At 38.9% G+C, this 23,983-nt stretch overlaps 1 protein-coding gene across 1 annotated transcript in view; it reads right to left on the reverse strand.

Annotated features, from left to right (window-relative positions):
- Positions 1 to 8,164: 8,164 nt before the first annotated feature.
- Positions 8,165 to 23,983, reverse strand: part of EPSTI1 (epithelial stromal interaction 1) — a gene marked incomplete at both ends in the record, with an annotated part of 42,241 nt that continues 26,422 nt past the window's right edge. The window contains 4 exon segments of the mRNA XM_080613827.1: positions 8,165 to 8,252; positions 9,787 to 9,860; positions 13,446 to 13,529; positions 16,763 to 16,856. Coding sequence (XP_080469953.1) covers positions 8,165 to 8,252; positions 9,787 to 9,860; positions 13,446 to 13,529; positions 16,763 to 16,856 — 340 coding nt within the window.

Raw genomic sequence — 23,983 nt, forward strand, 5'->3', positions numbered from 1 at the left:
TTAACTTGTCAGTGACCACTGTGACTTCCCCTCCCACTCAGCCTTTGTCAGCAAGGGTCTAGGGTTATTGTACGTCAAGTGCGGAGAGGCTGCAGGTTTGCTACTTCAAAAAGGCCACCTACAAGTCTTAGTGTCATTAGAATATAACACAAGGATCTGATTAAAGCAAAGAAATTTCCTTTAAAATGTATGTGCATGCATGTACATATGTCCCACTCTGCAGATGTTTAGCCCAGCTCTGGTAACTACTGAAGGAGGCTGGGTGAGGGATTCCTTAGAGGGAGATGTGAATTTCATTTCTAAAGCAGCAGTCTGCTAGCACAGCCAAGTGCCACCTGCAATACAGTGCCATTGTGTAGGTATGTAAAAGTCTTCCCACAGATTTTTCCCAGTGTCAGATACTCTAAAAATGGTTGAACCACAGAGCATTACCAAGATATCCAGTATTTCCTATTAACATCAGCTAGCTAGTAGAATAAATGATTTGAGCAATTCTTTGACGGAAAAAGAGCTCAGGGCAACTGAAGAAAGTCCCAGAGGCAAAAGGAAATATAGCAACAATCATGGTTCAAAAGAAAATTTCAGGTGGCCAATTATAAAGTTTCCATATTGCAAGTGTTATGGAAAAAGATTGCGCCGTGCCTGCACACTGAAAAACACTGCTCAGGAAACCTTTAACTTTGGCTGAGATGTACTTATAAATGCTGCAGCTAATCTTTCTTCTCTGTGTGGTTTATGTAACATGTTGTGTGGATCCTCCATTTCCATTAGAAATATCTTGGTCATGCATCTGACTTTTGGAAATCATTAAAATGCTGTCTCCTGCAGAAACAGGGAGATATAAATTAAATTCCATTAGACTAGAGGGACAAAGAAAAGTAAGAAACTAAAGCTAACCTTGGAGTAGCTTTCTCCACTCATGTAACTGACATTACAAAGGTAAAACAGGCAAAGTGAAAAACTGGCATATCATATCACAGAAGATGTGGGAGAAATCAAATACATTTCAGTGTTATTTCAAGTTTTATTTCTTTCATGTGTTGTATTTTTTCAAGAACATATATAAAATGTCCTGTCTACAATACACACATTTTCTCTTGAGTATCTGCTGTTGAATAAAATGGTAAAACAATTCCACAAAATCTCCAACAACACAAAACAAAAAACCACTTCTTCCTCCTATCCCAAAAGAAAACCTTCTACCTGCTTCTTTAGTTTGAATCTCTGAGACAGTTTTGGCTGGATATAGAGCAGTAAGTAAACACAGATATTACTGCAGCTTCTGCAGCCACTAATGTTTGCTTTTTCTGAGATCCCAAAGGCTGGGATAATTACATTCTGCAAGAGGCAAAACAATTTATATAACCCCCCCACACACACACATTCTCCTATTAAAAATTAAATAGGATTTCCATAATCAGCTGCGTCAAATATGCGCGAAGAATGACTGTTAGAAAGCAGCCTCTGCAGATTGCTCTTGAAATGGGTGTGAAGCTGAAGTCAGGCAAGAAAAAATATCACAGTGATAAAAGAGCGATTTCTTGGAGCTTGTACAAGGTCATTTGGTCCAGGCCAGATAAAAGTGAGCATTTCTCCAATAATCTGTAACACGAGGGAGAAAATAGAATTAAAAAATATCTTTTGCAGCAAAACCAAAAATCAAAGTCAGCTTCTCTAGGATGAAGTCCACTGGAAAATAAAGTCTCCCTTTTCTTCCGACAGGTTTTAGCATTTAATTATGTAAAGCCTTCATGAAGGGATTTCTATTTGTTGTAAATTTAATTCACAAAATGTCCTAATTGTCTGCAGACATACTAATAACTTTGAAAAACATATTTGTAGCAAGCTGAAATGTGTTTTCAAAACAACAGTTAAACAACACTTAGAAAAGTACACACATCCATAATTCTCGTACAGTTCATAGGTAAATATATTATTGTTATTGTATATATTGTGAAAAACAACAAAGAATGCCTGATTTGAATTCCTCCAGCTGCCCACAGTTTACAAAACCTAATAGTACTGTGGGCTGAAAAAGATAGCCATTTCTTCCCCTGTGGGGTACTGCCTCTATCTGTTCATTGTCATATCTTTAGTGAATTTGAATTAATTTTTAATAACAATTTTACTCCTCATAAAACTGAGAAGACAATTCATGAGAGGCCAACAATATTATTTAGATACCATCTTCAGAATACAACCCTGCTGCAAAAAAACTAAATTAACTGTTGAAGCAGAAAATGAGGAAGAAAGTCGCAGAATACCTGCATTTGTGGGAGAAGGGCTGGAAATAAAGGCCTTTCTTAAGTTTGATTTTTTAAAATTCCTCTTTATAAAATCCTAGCTCTCAAAAAAAAAAAGTTATGTCAAAGCCATCTCCTAAGGCAAGAATAATATGTGTCAGTGCCTGAACTTTCTTTGAAAGTCTCCAAGCCTAGAAGCAAAGGCTCTGCAAAAATCTTTATATCAGAACTGAGAATCTGGGTAAGGAATCCCTTTCAGAAAAGAACAAAGGTGCAGCAAGCCTTAAGAAAAGGTAATTTTAAAACAGAGGTCCTGATTTCTCTGATTCAATAGTGGTGTTCTACCAACAGCCTTCACTGATATGAATAGTCTTCTTGCCAATGGGAAATAGCATGAAGAATGCAGCACACAAGAGAGACACACTTTCACTTAAGAAACTCCACTGAAAGCTTGCAGAATTGCTTCCTGCATTTCCAGTCACATTCCTCAGCTGCCCAGGTTTATCCACGCACAGTCCACAATACAGAGAACATGGCTGTATTGAAGTTTAAGCCTAAATATCAAAGCATCCCTAACGCATGCTTTCCATGCCACAAGCACTTCCTCTGACTTGAAATACATGTTCTGCAGTTCTGTATGAAAAAGATGTTTCAAAACAGGTATGTGCCATTGCATGGCCCCAAACACAGAGGTGGAAAGCACTTATTTTAAGATCCCTTCTCTTGTTACTTGAAAATTAAACCGTGTAAGCTGTCATAATGAAATGCCAAATACGAAGCTAAATTAACACCAGCATTGGTACTAAAAACAATGAACACATTCATTACTCTTACTACATCCCTTACTCTTACCTTTCTCCTGCTTTATTCCAAGTAGTTTGGGCTCCTGGATAAAGAAAAACAAATGCATTAATACAGAACAACGTACAGTACAATCAGGTATTTATGCAAGGAATTATGGTTATCCAGTGGTGTGGAGCTTTCTTGATTATTTGGCGCCCTTTCCTGTCTTTTGAAACTCTACTTAAAATAACAAGTAAACCCTTCTGCAAGATTCCGATTCCAGTAATAAATATTTCTTTGATTTGATCTCAATACGAATAGCATGATGTATCGATTCAGGAGATAAACATATCTTGCTTTTGCTGGTAAAAAAAATCAATCTAGAAATGTTCCAAATATCTTCAGATGCCTCAATCCTTTCTTGTTCTCACAAAATTTGAAAGAGCGAAAATTTTCTACCATTGCTCTCTGGACTCCTACTAATCTCTTTTAGGACAGGATTTTCAAAAAAAAGAGTGATTGAACTCAAAGTCAAGCCAGGCAGTACACATCTGTATATGCTGTTTGAGTGCTTTGTCAGAGGGAAGTCATTAAACTTAGCTATGGCATGCTTACACCTACTCCTCTGAGGTCCCTATATTGATGCTGATACTTCTGTGAGTAGTGTATTTACTGCCATCCTTCTGCCAGGAAAGACAAGCACATTACTCTCTGTTGAAAACCCCAAACCAACAAGTTTTAGGAAAAAAATAATAATCTTTTCAACTCAGATTGTACATAGACTAACCAGGTTAAAGCTAAGTTAGCAAACCACATTCTTTGTTAAAACAAACTTAACCATTGTGAATTGCACTCTGGAACTTTTTCATATCATAGAATCATAGAATAGTTAGGGTTGGAAAGGACCTTAAGATCATCTAGTTCCAACCCCCCTGCCATGGGCAGGGACACCCCACACTAAACCATGTCACCCAAGGCCTCATCCAACCTGGCCTTATATAAATATTCTATTCTCAATATGCCCATGTAAAGTAAAAGATTTTTCTTTGTGTTGGGAAATCAGCATTTTCAGTGCCACTTTATCCATCTAAAAGTTCATTAATGTCTGCATTAAAGACTGGTTGTGTATGGAAAACTGTGGAGCCCATCCTGTCCTTGTAATTTCAGGGGTCTTTGAGCTATGGCTCTTTGCTGTGCAATAGCTGACTTCATGACATGCTCCCTCTCAAAACGGTAGCAAGCAGCATAAATCAAGTGCTGGCTGAGGCTCCAAGGAAACATTCCCATGGATCATGCTACAAGAACTAAACCAAGTGTAACTCACAAACCATGTTTATTTTAAATAGTTTTATCCATAAATCGTGTTTCCTCAAAACAGATTTATCCAGCATCCACTGAGTTCCTATTCTGCACATGAGAAAGGAAAAGAATAGGGTTTTCTGTCACACTGCACCTGTGTATTCAGGGCACAGTTGCTTCACTCAACAAATATCTAGAATTATGCATCCACTGAAAGAGTAGAGTCAGCATCCAAAAGAGCATTTCTCATTCTTATGCATCACACCAGGTGTAATGGAGGCATGAAATGAGAAGGTGTAATATGTCATGTTGCCTCCTAGATTCTGAGTTTACTATAACTCAGAGAATTTCAACAAGACAGCCAGTATTTCATGAAAGAAGAGTAGACAAATAAATTTCATATATTCACCATGTGACCTCTTCTCATTAATAGAATAAGGAAAAGGGTCCCTGACAGTGATCCATTTTCACACAAAAAAAAATCAGCAAGGGCTCTGTTATAGGCTTGCCATGCATCAGCACTGGGTCTTTACAAGTCCTTCCATTTCTGAACATGGGCAAATCTCTTGAGGGAGTTAATACAGAAATGTGCAACTGTTTTAAAGTTATTATTTTGTAAAAATTGAAGTGTTTTAACATTTAAATAAAACTGATAATTTGTGCTGCTACAGTGAACAGATACTGTTTCAGTCACAGGTTCCAGTTGAATAAGGGTTAAATCTTACTGATTAAACTTTGATGTCAAAATGACAACTGTTGCTTTAGTACCCTCATATCCCCTCCTGTCCTAAAAGGTTTATCCTTATGTTAGAGACAACAGCACTACAAAGGACATCAAAACTTTCTTGATAGCACACAACAAGACTCAATGTTCCCTCAAGGGTGCAATATCTTACAGGCAGAAGTGGAGATTTATTAATTTGTCTTGCCATTAAAAAAGTAAGCCACACAAACCACCCAGACAGTGCCCTGGCATTTATAATCAAAAAGGGAGAAAAGATTACTTTCATGAAGATCCTTCTGGAAATAACAGCTTGCAAATATTCCTAATAAAACACAAGATGTCTGGAGGGCAGATGAATTAACGAATTTCCTACTGATCAAGGGAAAATTGGGCAGTGCAACTGCTCTTCTCCACCCTGCCCAGACACACACAATATATTTTACTTCCACCCTCCTCTCCATGTCCCCTTCTATGTCCCCTAGCTCCCAGGAAAACAGAACAGAGCTGCAGCTGCTTTGGAGCTGTGCCCATGCCAATCGACCAGAGGGCTGCAGCTGAGCAATGCACAGAGCGCCCAGATCCTTCCATCACCCCTCGGAGCAGGCCACTGATTTGGAGCTTCTCCACTGCCAGCACCAAAACTTAATCACTTTTGAGACTTATACTCCTTTTCAAATTTGGCTAAGGTTGGCCAGCAGGTTGAAAACCTTATTACATGCAGACAGCGTGATCATACAAACTTAATTTACTGAGGAAATAAGTCTAACAGATATAATAGTGAAAAAATACAGCAGGTATATTGACGACATGGTGCCATATTCAGTTTCTGTTCTGTGTGAAGCTGTTGTGACTGTAAAGAGTTCAAACAGGAAAAAAAAAGAGAAGCGGGAAAGAAAACAAATATTTCTTTTTCAGTGCCACTGTACAGACGGAGCAGACTCAAAAATTACCTGCAGGTCTTAACTTTGGAAACATTTTTAATTTCTTTTAGTCTTCATTTATAGTCTGACCTGCTACAGTTAGCTCCCTTGTAGTGTAAATGCCACGCTGCAGACTACAGGACTTGCAAGCCCCACCTGCAGTTCAGTTCTTTTTGCTTAAAATCCCAAGGGAAGAGAGAAGAATCTTCGTATAATCAAAGACAGTGAGGTTGCAACCTCCAGCCTATCTTTTGAGAATTACTTTTCTTTCTTGCTTTTGTTACAAATACCCTTTTTTAATTCCTTTCCATGATGACATATTATTTCTTGGCTTATTCTCTCCCTGCTTTGTTTAGTCTTCAAATCTCACATCACAGCATAAAGGAAAAATGGATAATCAGGCATTATCCAACAGGAGGCAGGCTCCTTGGGAGCCATTAAGTAAACATCAGAGTAGGACATTTACCATTTCTACACACTGGGTTTTATTGTATTTATGTTGATGCAGTCCTTGACAATATATATTAAAAAAAAAAAAAAAAAAAAAAAAGCATAAATTGGCTGCGTATGTCACAGAGTTGTCTTGTTAAAACTGGGCTGGGCTGAATGCACTTGTTTGGTGGTACTAACACCCACTCTGTGGAAGATGACATACGGAATCTGACTAAAGGCAAACCTCCTCTCTCTCTGCAGACAACGGCAAGGGTTTTCAGTGGTGACAGCAGGCATTCTGATGGAGATGCTAGAGTTTACATATTGGGAATCTCAGCTGTGTCACACGTTTTCTTTTGAGTTTATCAGGAAACAGTTTACAAATTGGGACAAAGGACACAAAGTGAAATAAAAATATTAATTTCTGCCCTTGTTGCCTTTGCTAACCCTTCAGCAGACCTTACCTTTTGCCCCTTACTAGGCATCACCTACCTCCTTCCTACCCTGAAGTCTAATTCTGCTATCCGCACATGTGCTATCCTTCAGATGCTGCTTCAGGCCTGCCATACAGAGTGCTCTCTTACTCACACTCTTTTACTAGCCTGGACATTTGTAGTCTGACTTCCAACAACTCTTGTATTGCCTGGCATGTGATACAGGCTTTACCAGTAAAGCCTCTGACCAACTGGTTCTTCAAGCAGCTGCCCACAGACCCTATGGGAGGTTGAGCTGCCAGATCCTGCCTCCTCTTAGCAAGACTAAGAGAACCAATTCAAGATGCCTGAGCCCTCTGCCGTGGCCTAGGACTTCCCTAAAGCTTGTAGTGATGAAGACACTCCTTTTCTGCTTCCAGTATATGGAAAACTCCAGCAGCAAGAATATTTGCTTCTTAATCATGCCTTGACTTCACAGATGCTTGAACCCAAGTCTTCTTGGCATTCATCTACCAATGTACAGTCCTACTAATCCAGTTCAAACTTTTCTGGTTTGTCAGCTAAACGTCTTCACACTGGAACTAAATTTTCTTAGACTCTCATCCTTTTGCTGCTCAGTCTTTGTAAATCTTTCATTTCTGCACTAGGATCCTCCCAGCAATTGAATTTCAATCTAATGGAAATTTCCATAATATGAATGCTACATAATTTTGGTTTTTACACTGAAGAGTGCAATTCTAAATAACAGTCACATTAATGCCTCATTAGGACAGCTGAAAAAATAATGGATGTTTAATAGGCTACAGCCAAGATATCTTTTTTTCAAAGAATCTTTACAAATACTATGTAGTTTAAATTGATGCAGTTGGGTCTTCTATGTCACAATTTTATATAGATAAAAAATGAACAGTTTTACCTTTCATGTGAGATTTCCCCCTTCAATTTCAATATCACAGTAAAATGTTTACAGCATTTCCAAACATGGTTCATTTTAAAACTTTTCAGAAATCCCTTACCATTTCGGTACCCTTGCTCTGAACTTAAGGAAGTACCTTAGATGCGGTCCCTTGCAGTAAGTACCTTGCATGCAAAACATGTGCAAGTGAGTTTTGCTGCGAGAACCTCCTTCCTTCTGTTTGAACAGCTTGTATTTAAGATAGAATTTCTTCCTAAAGGCTATTGTAGACTGAAAGCCAGGATGGTGAGTTCTGTCAGACAGGCTAAAAGCACACAGACACATAACAGTATCTGGGGAAAAATTCAGCTTTTAAACAATTTCATCGCTCTCATGTTTTGCACCCAAAATCTTACCCAGCCACTGTTACTGCATTAGTCCAGGCTCCCAGAATGTTCAGGTTGGTGGATGTTAGTAGGTTGTGCTTTGTTCTGGAGTCGGTCCAGGAAAGCATTATTTACCCTTAAAATAAAACAAACAATGAATAATGATTGAAAGCATCTGAGGAGTTCACAAACTTGAAATTCAGTGGCTTTCCTTATTCTCAGTTCAACACCTATCTTCCTATGTTTTTCAAGCCTGTGCTGCAAAACCATGGACAGGCATGAGATAGGGTGGATTTCATTTTCAGTTCACTGGATGCTTCCTTATCCTGTGATCAGTCCTTTGTGATTAAAAGCCATACCTTGGCTGCTGTGAGACATGTACCAAAATTCTCCATAGAAAGACAACTTGCATACCACCACCCACCTCATTAGGGAGGTTGGCTCTTTTGACAATTCACCCTAGGTAGACTTTCAGTGTTCAGTACAGAAGAAGAGTTTCTAGAAATACTGCTTTCCTAATGCAAATGAAAAAACCCACTTCCGCTTGTTCTAACAGATACAATTCATGTAGCTGACAACTTTTCCTACCATCCAGCTCTGAAATCCACTCTAGCATTTTCTTGTACTGCTCTATCAATCCAGAAAGCATGCACCAATGCAAATACACTTTTCCTCAATTTGTTTTAAATATTTTCAAACCTTCTGAAAACTATGACTTTTTTCCTCCCCTATTAATGCTTATGACTGACACACATGCTTAAACATGACTGTTGTTTCAATGTTTTACAATGCTATTGGTAAGGATGATGCAAAATGCAAGATACTGGATTATTTCTATCTAGGGACATGAGATGGACTGAATCGAAAATCCTTCATTAACTTCTATGGGTAATTATCTTGATATCTTTGCTAGAGAAAAAAGAAAAAAAAGAAATGAAAATGGCATGAAGAGTGGTTGCCTACAAAAGTGATTTATTTTTTTTATATATATTTCCCTAATGATATAAAAAAGGAAACAAATGGTGATTTTATTTTTGAGCCTGAGCATTGTTTCTTTCTGCCAGCCAAAAACAGAGCTGAGAATACATCTGTGCTTCAAGATAATGGAAAGTCAGGTAAGTGACAGACGTGCAAGATTAGAATCACTGAGCACAGAGAGGACATGGCAGTGGGGCATAGCCTGGGGCATGAAGCAGTACAGTTGCAGAAGGCCTTGAGGCACTGCAGCTTCCATCTGTATCAACATCAAATCCCACACTTAGCTCTGCCTGTTAAACTTGGTGACAGTCAGCCACAAAATGCGGCATAGACAAAGCAGCCCATTCTAAACCAAAGTAAAAAAAATAAACAAACACATAGATAAATAAACACTTCCCCAGCTGAAGCCACTGTACTTGTAGTTACCCATGAAACTACTAATAGTTTCTACTCTATGCAATATTCTATACTGATACGATAAATAAAGTCAAAATGGCACCATGGATCATACTGCATTACAGTGAGCAGTTTTAATGATGGATATTAGTGGCTCATTTGAAGGCAAAGTTAAGCCAGAGCTGAGGTCTGGGATCCTTATTACAATGGTCTTGTAATGCACGAATGCTTGCAATTTTGAGACACTTTCCAGATAGGAATTCAATTAAAGTGTGCTCTGCATTTTTGTATCATACCTCCTTTGTTCATCTTGACGTGCTCTCATCCTGTCTTCCTCTTCCTGCTTTTGTTTAAATTCCATTAATTCAGCCTGGGAATGATAAAAGTGAAGCAAACAAACAAACAAACAAACGAAAAACTTACTTTTAATTAACATACCTATGTTGCAAACCCAATTAATTCCACATGGTGCTAACTTCAGCTAGAGCCACTTGTCATTCCCAGAACTTTTCTCAATAGCATTTTATTTAAGTGACTGTGCTATGTTAAAAACCTAGCTAACTTTTCTGTTCTGCATTGCACAGTATGAATTTTGTTTGTGTGTTAAAAAATGGGAATTAACAGGATTCAGACATTTACAGTCCTGCATTTAAAGGGGTAAGATAGACACAAGCCTGCTTCCCTTGCCCCAGCCCATATATTTGCATTTCCCTGTGGGTCCGAGGGGGAAGACAGCCAACATCATCTAGCAGGAGCAGACACAGCTGTCATGCCTGTAGGGTATGAAAGAGGCATGCCCTTCACCTCCTGCATCCATGGAACACAAGGAGAAGATGGGAATAGGAGTGTGCCACCTCCAGCTCTCTGGGGCTCCCCAAAGAGTGAGGAAAGGGCAAACAGTACCCGGGCTGTGACAACGGTATGAGGTTCAACAAGGCTCAGTGCCGGGTCCTGCTCTTGGGCCACAACACCCCCATGCAATGCTACAGGTTTGGAGAAGAGTGGCTGGAAAGCTGCTCAGTGGAAAAGAACCTGGGGGTGCTGATTGACAGCTGAACGTGAGCCAGCTTGTGCCCAGGCAGCCAAGAAGGCCAATGGCATCCTGCCCTGTATCAGCAATAGTGTGGCCAGCAGGGCCAGGGCAGTGATCATTCCCCTGTACTGGCACTGGTGAGGCTGCACCTCTAATCCTGTGTTCAGTTCTGGGCCCCTCACTACAAGAGAGACATCGAGGTGCTGGAGCTGGTCCAGAAAAGGGCAATGGAGCTGGTGAAGGTTCTGGAGAACAAGTTTTATGAGGAATGGCTGAGGGAACTTGATTTGTTTAGTCTGGAGAAAAGGAGGCTCAGGAGGACCTTATTGCTCTCTGCAACTACCTGAAAGGAGGATGGACTGAGGTGGGGGTTGGTCTCTTCTCCCACGTAACAAGTGATAGGACAAGAGGTAGTGGCCTCAAGCTGCGCCATGGGAGGTTCAGATTGAAATTAGTAAAAATTTCTTCACTGAGAGGGTGCTCAGGCATTGGAACAGGCTGCACAGGGCAGTGGTGGAGTCACTGTCCCAGGAGGTGTTAAAAAAACGTGTAGATGAGGCCCTCATTGACATGGTTTAGTGGTGGACTTGGCAGTTCTGGGATAATGGTTGGACTTGATGGTCTTTAAGCTCATTTCCAAACTAGCTGATTCTATGATTCTACAATTCTGTTGGGTTGGTGAAACAGCGTGCAAGCTCCCAGCGTTGCAGCAGCCTACCATTCTTACATTACCTAACATTAAGGCATACAAACAATGTCTAAGATAATTCTTTTCAGAAGAGAGTTTCCTTATGCAATTTTAGTCAGAACTGCAAAGTAAAGTCACACAGCTTGTATGATTCTGCTTTGCATGTGTGCTTGTTTGTCTGGCTCTTGCTCTCTGCAGTGCATTCAAGAATTGAAGCTGCAGATTTTTCTGCGAAGAAAATTTGGCTTGCAGGGTGAAAGGGAAGGGATAGGAACGGACCCATCTTTCATATTTTCCATAGCAACTGAGCAGCAGTAGGAATAAAAACTAAAATAAAATTATGCGGTTAGAGAAAATCTTCAATAACTGAATGGAACCACAAAAGTTAAAAAAAATAAAAAAAAATCAATTCTAGTTCCATTAAATAAAAATTATGCAATAGATGTAAGAAAAAAATCAATATCTGTGAATGTGTTGCGTATCAATATTTGTCTAGCCCCCTAAAAGAAGAAACAGGATTAAGAAATAAAAGAGCCAACCTTAATTTTCACTGTTTTAAATAACTATTCAACCTGAAAATTAAAACCCAGTATCTGACTTTCCAATATGCTGAGTCCTCTCTTGGAGTAATGTTCTGAAATATATGGTGTGCATATGATGCGGTGTTTAAAGCATACTGAAAATTTCTAAATCAAGCAATACATACTAAAACCTGCTCTGAGAAAAAAAGGTGAGGGGAGAACTTACGATACCTACGCGTTTTATAGCTATACTGTGCTAGGAGGTACACACAAGACACAATTCACAATTACCTTAATAAATATTAGTTTGAAGTGGAAATGAGCCAACATATACCTGAGGGACAATTATTGGAGCTGTTGAAATACATATTATTTACAGTAGGCTTGTAAGAAGTGCATTACTCTACGCAATAGGTAGCAGCAACTATGAAGGCAAGGAGCACTTGGAACTGTGTGCCAAGCAAGAGCAGCCTTAGAAGCAGCCAACAGCTTCTTAGCGATATGTGGAAATTGGTAAAGACTCTAAAGCTTTGTAAATCCTTTAAAACAAACCTTCATAAAGAAGGGGCATGCTAATTCACATCTGTAGTTTTTTTCTCTATGGAAGAATCAATGTAAAGAATACAGCAGCTACCAGCATCAGGACTAGCTTTCAAAAATGTTTCCTCTGTCAGATCCTGATGGCAAGCATACATCTGGTGGGAAAGCCTCATTTTCCCTCCACCTTTTGTTTCCAGAATCCTGGTTGCTAGAATACTATGAAATGAGGATACTTGTCCCAAATATTTAAAGAAAGATATATCCATGAGAGGGGTTTGTCCAGCTCCAGTAGAAGCTCACTGAGTGGAATTTGTTGTGTTTGTTTGCTGTTACTGAGGAAGCAGTTTAACATCAATTTGGACGTTAGTAACAGCAGAGGCATAGCAAGAGGCTCAGTATTTGCTAATATGTTTTCAAATTATTTGCTAATATGATTTCCAAATGCTGCCTTCCCTGTACTTGCACAGTCACACGTGGAGCAAGGCAGATAGCAGCACAGTGCCATCGCTTTCTGTAGTGAACTTTATGTGGACATGGTACCCAAATCTATGCCAGAGGGACAACAGTGGTGCAGACACATTTCAGGCAATATGTGCTACATATGCAGAAGGCGGAGTTCAGACTTGCCGCTACAGCATGCCTGCTTTTTAAACAACTCAAAACTCTATCATTTAGGTGGATAGCAAGGGAGCAGAGAAGAACATAGACTTAAAAGCAAAACTGAGAGCTTCCACATCCCCGTTTGGGAAGGCAGAGCACATGGGCCTCAATTCTCTAGAAAAAAAAAAAAAGATTATTCAGAGTCTGAGATCATCATGAATATCATGAATGATATTCAGAATCTCATAAGATTACTTCTCCCTGAAAGAGAGGTTTCTTTAGCCTATGAAATCAGGTGCCGTGGTCAAAAAACTTCTCTGCACAATTGTTCAGAGGAGAGGTGAACAAAGCCAGTCATCCAGATGTAAATAGCCTTGAGCCCAGAAGGTAATTGTCCTGTCCCTGTCCAAATTTTACAGCTTGGCTCATCTCTCTCACAATATTCGAAAACAGTGACTGAATCCCTTTTGCTAAAGAGAAGCTCTGTGCGTAGGCTACAAGTAATCAATGTATTTAATTGGTTTCACAGCATGCAAAAATGATACAATATGCAAACTGTTAATGTATAATTACCTTCCTTCGTTGTTCTTGCTTCATTTCCTCTAATTTTCTGGTTTTATCCTCTCGAAGAGCTTGCTTATACGTATGGCTTCTCATCTATTATTCAGCAAAGAATACAAACATATTGGTGTGGGGAGAAGGGGGACAAATTCCCAAATCTTATTCCCAAATTGTTATACAGGTATTTAAGAAAACAGAACCAGTTGAATTATTACAGTTACTTAAAAAATAGATTAGTCTCAAGACTAGAATTTAAACAAGAAGTGGTCTAAAGTCTCTTGCTCATTTGGTTTGGCTCAATGTCCACTTGCACATCACAACCAGGTAGCCAGAGCACATACTACTTGGTGTCCCAGTGGCCAGCATAAACATGCCCTGAGCACTCAGAAAGCACAATCAGGAGATTTGATAGTGAGATGGGGTATTCTGGGAAGAAAGAAAACATTACCAAGCTAACAAAACAGAATGGAGGCCAGAGAGGAATGTGGTTTGTTATTTATTGGATTATTTGTTGAAAGGCATTTGTGGAGGTAGGGCAACAGAAACTGAGAAATCAAAACTGCTGTATTATTTGTGGGGCAGCCAAGAGAGCTGAAAATCTGGACTACACTTCACGGATAACGAATTCAATTGTGTAGTAGGTTTTCAGTACAATAACTAACCCTGGTCTTTCACAAGTTGTAGATAGCAAAGAGTCAGCCTACCATTAAGATCTTATAGGATCCTTAGAATCTTTTACATAGGAACTTATACTGTAAAGTCTTTGATCAGGGACATAGTGTAGCACACTAAATAATGAGCCAGTATAATTTAATACAAGAAATGTGCAGGTTTGACTTTAGTGAGGAATTTGTTGCAGGTCTACACAATGTTCTCGAAATTTGATATATACATGCAGACTGACACCATTAAAACAACAGGCACATAATTTGCTAAAAAGACTGAAAAGAGAAAGCAATTATTAATAGCCCAATTTTGAGCTGCGAGAAGTTGTTACATGTGTCCAAGGAGACTCATTCTAGGTCCAATATTATTCATTACTCTCTGTAATAGCTTGGAGAATTGTGTGAAGTGTGTGTTAATCAAGTTGGAAGACAGTAAAAATCTACACAGGATTGGTAACACTTTGAAAGACAGGATTAAAATTAATTATGGGCTTGATTAAATAAGCAAGCCAGAGAAGTCACCAATGACAGAGTCACTCCAAAGACGTTAAATTTGTTCATGTACATCAAGTAATATTTAACACTAATATTTGAATAAAGTGTGCTAAATGAACACAACTACCGAAGAAATTATGTGAGTGAAAAAAAATCGATCAACTCTACATTGCCCCAAACTTTTTTCTAATATAAATTTTAAATTTAAAAAACCATATATTTATCCACCACCACCCTTTTAGCATGCATGTCAGGCACTTGCTAAGCTTATCACATTTCACTATCCCAAATACGTTGTTCCTGAATCTTTTAATTACTCTAGACAAAGGATAACATGATAGCATCAAAATTAGAGTTCAGGTTTTCCACTGATTTAGCATTTTGGTAGTACAGCAAGTCTATTTAGATAACAACTCCTTGGTTATGTGCTTCAGGTTCCTCACACAGAGCACAGAGGCTGAGTGTAAGCCTACAGACTGTACCTCATCCAAGCTGGTTGGGAAGACATTTTGCTAACTGTGTTGCTGCATTATAAGCAAGTGACATATTGATCCACAAAGCTATAGAAATGCTGCCATTAAAAAGACATGTATAATATCAGCTAGTATTAAAGAACATTACAGATAAAAGATATATATTATTTGTTTCGATACTAGTAAATCCAAAGATGAACTGTGGTATGTAATTTGGCATAACTTCTTAAGAAACCTTACAAAAACTGATATGACAAAGGCACATATAGGTAAGTGAAGTAGAAGGCAAAGACTGTAAGTAGGACCTGTACACCTGAAAGAATTCAGTGTTCTCTCAGGCATTCACCCCCTTCTGTATAGATATGAAGACACTAGGATACTGAAGTTCAAGTCATTCCTGAGGACATGAGCTTGGTTGTCTTCGCAGTTCAATGTTCATGCTATATGAAAGGCTGCAGATCTGGGTCTTCCCTACCAAAGAACAAGCTCCCCACTGTTCAATGTTGGATGCTTCAAGAGGTAAGTAGAAGTGGTTTCAAGGCATATTTTCTCTCTTCCCATAATCCTTCATCTTACTTGTAAACCCAGGAGTACAAAGGCAGTCTGAAAGCCACCCTCTTTGGAATTGACATTCTGCCAAACAGCGCTGGGCAAAGATTGGCTTCTTCAAACGGTATATCTGCCCACACATGCTAAAATTTCTGTAGGGTTCTTAGAGACACAAAATGACCTGAGAAATCAAAGTAGAAAAGAGTAATTTTTCTATCACCTTCCCTTTTCATGCAATGAAAAGCAGGAAGCAATACTACAGGCAAGATAGAGCTGTCATGTGTACTGCCTGCGGCCATCTCTGTAACAGGAGGATCTTGAGCATTTCCAAAGCTTCTTCTGGAATACGTAGGTAAAGCTTTCTTTCTCTTTACTCTGCTATTGGTTCTGTTCAAACCTGTTCGAGGTTGTATGAAACTGAGGGCTACCCAGACTGGATAATTCCAAGTTTCTGCTGACTAAGGACTATTGCTTGTAACAACAATTTCTGTCCACTTGGCTGCCTGCTCTTTGTCTTTCCCCCAATTATGAACCTCCCTAAAGGAGAAATACTTCTGTCTCAGGCTTAATATCCATCACTGGAAGTTTTTACATTAGGAGGAAAGTGGTTTAGACATGAAGAGACTAATTGTATGTGGAAAAGCCTTTCTGAGGCAATTAGAATAATGAAACTTAAGCAGTACTTTATCTATTTCCTAGTTACATTGATACTGAACAGGCTCATGCAAACTGAGACAAAGTCCCCAAGCAGCCTATGGAATCACTTTTAGGATGCAGTGAGGAATAAGCTTATCTTCTGATTAGAAGTTAAGCATCTGCTGATATGAACTAGTTGAGATTTCATAAAAGCTTGCCACCAGTGGATGGGTACAGAGCACATTTAAGATTCTGATCTGACCTTAGAATATAAATCTGGTTCTCATTTACCAAAGACAGGTCTGCGAATAATAAAGGCAGTCCCTTACTATGTAGGATACTGTCAGCGTGCAAAAACAATGTAGACAATTTCATTCACCCAGAAAGAGCCCTTGGCACTCACTGAGTTCTGTCTAGGCAATTAAGCTCAATTAGAATATTCTAATATTATACTATTGACAGCACCTGGAAAGCTGATAGAAAATATAGCACATGCCGTGATTTTGCTTACCCATGCTGTAGATTCTGCGCCATGATTAGCAATCTGACAGGAATCACTCTTTGGCAAACCCAAGTCCAATCTGTTCGATAATTCATTGGTTTTGCTATGAAGAAATCCAATCCAAATAGAATTGTTAGTGTTTCCATAAAAATAAATACAGTTTTTTATTCCACCCTTGGAATCTAGCCTAGACATTTTATCAGGTGCCGGCTTAAAAACACCACAGGTGGAACAGAAAGTTACAGAGACAGAGAGGATGAAATGAGACAGAGGATCAGAGCCTGTATTATGGATAACACATTTGCTGGGAGGACTTTTTAAGCAAACAGTTCTTGTTATTTGTATATTTATGTTTTACAGTGGCTATGCTTTCTTTCCTCATTGTAAAGCATCTAAAACACAGACTCACATACTATTGGACTTCACCATGATGCAACTGCTTCACTGAAATGCTGCAAATCCTTTTACCAGATCTGTAAATCTCAGATAAGTTATTTGAAAGATTATTTTAAGGATATTTCCTTCATGCTTAATACAATGCAAACTTACAACAGATTTCTTAATTAAGCAGAAAGACTGAAGCATTTTGTAGCACTGAAAAAAAAAATGCCTTTAGTTGAAGCAGAATTGCACAACTAAACAGAATTTTCAAAGGAGCACTGCTTTGTTCACAGTTTTAATCAAGTACAATTAAATAAAGTCACTAGCAGCACCAAAACCAAATGTCAAGAATAGGAGTTTCAGTACCACAATCAGGAACCAGTTTGCAAAACGGCAGTCCCAGGCATATCTGTTCAAGTCTTCGCTCACCCAAAGCAATAGAATTAGAGGAAAGAGGAAACTTTATTTCTATATACAGCTTTGGAAAGCATGAAGGTACAGAAGTGAGAGTAGAAAGAGTGCTTCAAAAGGCATTTGACACAAAGGTTTACTCTGCTAACAGCACAACCAGCTAGCTGTGCCAGGGGGAGAAGATGTTGCTACCAAAGACAGCTACTTAACCCTGCGGAAAAAGCCTTGGTTTATGAGTGATGATGACTAACTGCTGAAACAGACTACCAAGTGTGGTTTTTATTTTCATTTCTTTCAGGGAGTGAAAATGGCAAATAGATGCATTTTTGGAAAACGTCCTGCTGGTCAGTGAGTGACTTTTCACTTGAGAAGTAGGGAAAAAGAACAGGAACCCACAAGTTCTCTGCCACCCTACACAACACAAAACCATGTCACCAGTTCAGGTACAGTACTCGATCAGGCTGTAGCAAGCCATGCTTTTAAAGTCTCAGCATTCCCAGTTCACCCTCTTTTTTCCATTACTTGGACCTAAGCCAACTCAAAATACAGAAAGAATCAAGTGAAGCATAAGATTCCCTTATATACAAAGCATATCAAAGCTAAATAAATTAATAGCCTCCTTAACCAAGCATAAAGTTCATATATTTTTTATATGAAAGATGAGTGGTTAAGTAGTGAGACTGCACAGAACAATTTTGGGAACTTGAGGTTTTACATTGCAGGTTTTTTGTTGCTCTACCTATGCTAAAATAATTTATTTCTATACCAGAAAGAGTAAGAACTCCTACAGAAAGTCTGGAATATATTTGAGAAGGTTGAAGCTCTGCAAAGACATATCTGGCAACTTGGAGGTATACCTGGATGTTCTAATTCCTTATGGATGGCAAAAGAATGACATGGGGTATGTGGGAGTTCTCATTACTTGCGTAAAAAGAGGTGGAAGCTTAAGACACTGCATTTTCCAGATCAGCACACTGGTAGATGAAAAACTAACGCAGTTTCAGTATTAGAAAAGATGATTACAAGAGTGGAAGCAGATAAAATTTCTCTGCAAGACTGTGCACTCTTTGAATACAGAAAACACCCTACTACATCAATTAAGTAATACATTATTAAAGTGCCCCTGTCACAAGAAAGGGACTCAGGTTTCTGAACCTGACTAAAGACAAACTCAGTCAAGTCAGTCATATATGTTAATTCCTTGTGTAGCATCTCTATAGAAACCTAGGAATGCATCTGGAGTTGTCAGACTATCAAAATATTGTCTGAATGGTGTTTTTCATCATATTAAACCTATAATCATAACAACACAGAGCATAGCATAAGCCATGCTGCAGGGAAAGAGGGAAGTCAGAGATGACAGTCCAATTAATGTTCCAGAGAGGAAAGCGTTCTCTCCAGAAGGAAATCAGCATATCAAAGTGTCCATAGGTGTTCTGCATTCAGAGAGTTGGAGCAACATCTTGCTCGCTTGCTAAAACTTCAAGGGCTAATCAAAGATGCTAATTAAATATGTTCCTCTAAACTAATTAATATTAAGGAAAGAAGAGCATGAGCCAGAGAAATTAATTTGAAAACAGCAGAATCCTGATACCATTCAACACTAGCAAGGCAAAAGGAGACCCAAAATTTAGACAAAGAATATGACAGCATCCTAACAGGCTGCTAACCTGAGCTCTCACTACACATAAGCACCAGGCTGAAAGGAAGAGAGCCATTCAGAAACATTGGTTAAGCTGGAGCAATCTTATGGTCTTTTGTCTTCTTGGTAGCCCTGTTTACCATTACACCATTGGGAACAAGCCTTTTGCTCTGCTAATTAAAATAGGCTACTCCCATACTCATACATTTAATAGCACCCAGCAATGCTTTTAGCATGGGAACTCAGCCATCCATATTGTGGTAACAGTTCCTGGAATAGTTTTGACCTATTTCAAACAGCAGTTTCCCAAATAACTCCTGGTTGCTGTTTGGGAATGAGGATCAACCACAATTAGCTCCTAACAGGCACCCTGGATGGAACTGCCCCAATTTAGGGGTGGATTCATCCTTCGGGACATGAATAAGGACATGGGCTCAGGCCCCAACCTCTTCTTCCACCCAAGAGTTGCACAACGCTGCTTACTAAGCAGTGCATACAATTTGAGATTTAGTTCCTCTCAGTACAAAGATGTAAAGAAAATAATTTTTTCTGCTTACACATAAAGTTCTTGGGTTTAAGGCTGTTTTACAGACTAACATTAAAAATGCATCAATTAAAAGGCCTTTTTGTAATCTTCATTATTCCTTCCCAATGACACCAGTGGCAGTTAATTCTTTTGCTTAAATTGATGGATATTGAAATGCCAGGATACAGAAAAATATACTGGCTTTTATGCTAGTGCTTTTGGAAATAAAAGCAGTACAGTACTGTTGCATATATCATAAATCTATTTATTTCTCTTGACAATTTTTTAAAGATAATGGCCACACTTATTACTACTGAGCACAAGACAGTTCCTTGTTTTCTCAAGCTGCAGGATCTCCAGCAATTCTACTCTAATGAACGTCCACAAGCATGGTAAGAGCTATTCAGAAACAATAATAAAAAGTAGAAATAAAGAATCCCAAGCCAGGTAAATCATTATAGCATTTTCAGAGAGAAGACAACATGAGTAGCTGCTAAAACAATAGAAGTAGTATCTAGTGCTGAATGACACGGACACATCAGCTTCCAAATTCATTGTCAGTAAGCAATACTAAAGTGATATTTCGTCATTTTCTTCCAATTCAGCTGAAAAACTAAGAACCACACATAATGCATACATAATGTTAGTTTCACATATCTGCCCAGAAGTTTCATGATGGCTTTGAAACAACAGCAGGCCTCCCAATCCCCCCCCTCCCCAAAAAAAATAAAAACAAAAGAAAAAAAATCCAAACTGAATTTCATTCAAAACGCATCTTTTTGCAGCACCAGCAAATATATCTACACTTCTTCCCACTTCAACATATTTAATTGGCCAAACACAACAACTTCCTCAAATTTTGCAGGAATTTAGCTCAGCTGCTTAACAGTACTAAAGCCTACCCAAAAGAAAAGTTACCCTTCATTTCAGTAAGGTCCATGGTGACTGTGTTCTTACTGATGCCCTTATTCCTTCCTCAGCAAGGGTTCTGCCTCGTGAATTGCCATACACATCCTGATCAGGCATTTGCTGTATACTGCAGCCAGCCTGGCTAGTACTAGGGCCATTGGTGCTCCTCTGCCTAACAAAATCAAATGTTAGAATACAAGAAATTCCTGAAGTAAATGCAAAGATTGATGAGATTGTGATCCATTTATGCAGTTTTTCCACAGATTCTGATTCGGGAGATGGAGAAAGAAACTTCAGAGGGAGGTATACTTGGGATTTTCACTAATGAAAATCATTTGTTAAAGTGGGAAGTGAAGCTGGGGAGTCCCTAATACTATTTGCAAAAATAATCCTACAAAAGGTACATATTTCAAAATTAAGCCATTAAGCAAGTTGCAAGTAGCCTGAGTGGGGACACCAATGCTTTTTGATGGCATACAGTTATACATTCCTCCTGTCACATCCCATTTTGCAGAGATTTATCACAGCAAGAAGTTTGCAAGGTTTACCTAAGTTAGAAGGCTACAAGCAACTGCCATGTTTCCCATAGCTGGGCCATGACAAGGGGCAAGGTTGTAAAGACATCTCCATCTTTCAGCAAGAAACATGCCGTCAGCTCTACATGGATTTTGGTTTACTTGTACCTTAACTTGAATCCATGCCTGCAGGACAGAGTCCAGTTTTCGATAAGAATTAAAAAACAGACATCAGCCATGTGTAAAGTTGCCAGTGTGAACTAATGTCCATTCTTTGGTGTACATGTGAGTGGGGGATTCATCTTTTGCTGGAAGCTATAAGGTGAAAAATTACAATATGACATAATTAATCCATTAAATTCCTGTATGATGTTGATGGCTTTTCTGCAATGCCCTTGACTGGGAAGAAAGGCCATCTTCTGGCTATTTAGTTCACTTGCTTTCCAATACAAACCCTTCCAATAGCCACATACCAAGTTTAATGCAGCATTCATGGACTTCAGTGGGAGTAAAGCACAAGCATAGTCGGGAGGACTTGGACATATCTAATTATAGAGATCAAAACTGTGCTGTCTTAGGCTGGTAGGCTTTCTTGTCTGCGAGTTCTTGAGCATGTGTTCCTGTTCTTGGGGATAAGAACAAAAAAATGTGGCACTAGTTCATTTTAGGTATAAAGCTTCAAGAAAGTATAAAAATAGGTTAAAAAAAAAAAATTCTCAGCAGAATTATTTTTGTTACTTCTTACCCACACTCAAAACTAACCTTTCCTGTCAACCCACCTGCTTTTTTTTTTCGCTGGCTGAATAAAATAATACAGCTAGGCTATTCTTTCCTCCCACCAACTCATCCAATATTCTTCAATGTTATTTTAGATGTAAGTTTAATTTATTATCTGAAGTAATAAGCATAAATTCAGTTTTAAGGAAAATGCAGTTTTGTGTAAGTCTGTTGCATAGATCTTCCATTCTGTGTGCTCCATCTGCGTGTGCAATCTGCTTCTATATTTTCAGCCAGCTTGCATGGGCAGAATAATGCATACAATTAGAAAGCAACCTCACAGGCATTCAATAAACTGCCTTCATTATTACACTCAAGAGAGTCCCTTTGGATGTCTATAAAAGTCTAGTTTTCTGCCTGTTAGCTAAATAATTGACAATGCTTAAAATAATAAGAAGCAAATGAACAAAATGAAGACCATTGTGGTGAAAAGAAGCAAACAAAGGATTCTCAAGGCTGCAAACCCTTTTTGTGCAAGCCCTTTATCATTCTTTCTAACAATCTATATTAAAAGTCTGATCAGGTTTCCACTTGCACTTCTGTGGGGAAAATTTGTTACCAGCCTGTTGTTTGAACCACACATCATAGGGGGCTGAAAACTGGCAAGGACACCAGTATTTACCCTGTGAAAATAGATTAAAAAAAAAAAAAAAATAATTCTGGTCTGATTCAGGTTTTATTTTCTTGCATTTTATGACTTTTGAGAAAACTGCTTTGGCAGGCAACTGTATATCAGCTAGGTTTGGTGAACCTTCTGCATTGTGCTCAGAATACGCACTTAGAGACACTCTGGCAAGTTCTGTTTCCAGCTCCAGATTTTGAGGAGAACCTATTGAGTGCACACATGTACCTGAGTGCAGCAGTGCCAGGAATTTTTATAGGAGTACAGTCTTCACAAAAACATAGGCATGAACGTGTAACAAAGGGAAGGATGAAGTGATATAATAGCCATGGTGTACTATTAAAAAGTAACCCTATGTTCTAGACTGCTTTTCTCATTATGTAAATAGGTAGATGGCTATTAGGAAAGCAGCGAACCCCTTTCAACACTACAGTTACTGAGAAGTCAAATCCAAATTAAATGAAAGCACCTTACTAAACAGCTGGGCTTAAACCACATGGTGAGACATGCTGCAGTTCAGGCACAGATTCAGAGAACCTGCACAACAAGCCACTGAGAAAAGTAAGGCTTGAGTAAGTTAGCCATCTCTCATTACTGTTTAAATGTCAATTTTTGTGTCCCATCTAAAGAGGAATGTCCTGAAATGTCCTGGGCCAGCCTTCTAATCTCTTCTTTGTTCCCCCTTGGAAAGATGGACAGTTAGTCCTTTTTAGCAATTGCAAAGTAAGGACTACACATTTATTACCTTTTAATACATTCTGACAGAAATTCAGTCTCTGTCACAGGCCATCAATGTAAAATGCATCTAAGACACCATTACTCAGAAAAAAGGGCTCCATTTCATGTGTAAGCAGTTTCTGGTAGGAAAGGGGACAAATACTCATTTCTAGAGCTGGCATCTGCAAAGGCAGAACTACAGCAATAATAACACAAATCTCTCAAGTGCTTTTCCTCTGTTAGTAGAAATCAGTCATGCAGCAGTTCCCCCAGCCCAAAGTCTGTTCCTGTGTGCTCTTCAGGCTGTTTACACACAGCTGCTCTAAAAGGTACCTTGTAAGTTTTGTTCATTTTTGTCAGCTAGGAGAGTCTGAGTCCACCTGGGTCAGAGGTGCTAGAGGAGCTGCTGATCCCAAAAGAGAGAGGCTTGCAGACTTTTCCACAGCATTCTGTATGCATGCCTAGACCTCATTCTCTTGAGACATAAACACATACCCAAGCAACTGTGACAAGAGATACAGTTGACTTCCAAGGGCTAGTTGAACACAAAGAAGCCAACAAAGCTCTCAAAAGATAGGAAGTGACTGTATTCTGAAGAGAGCGGACAACATTGCAGACAATTTTTCCTTTTGGCATTTACTCACTTCATGTTACACCCTTTGAAAGGTGATTACAGTGAGATGTTCTTGGTTTTAATAGTGACAGGAATTTAATCAGAACAACAAACTCC

This window comes from Psittacula echo, assembly GCF_963264785.1.
Source record: "Psittacula echo genome assembly, chromosome: 3".
Lineage (NCBI taxonomy): Eukaryota > Metazoa > Chordata > Aves > Psittaciformes > Psittacidae > Psittacula > Psittacula echo.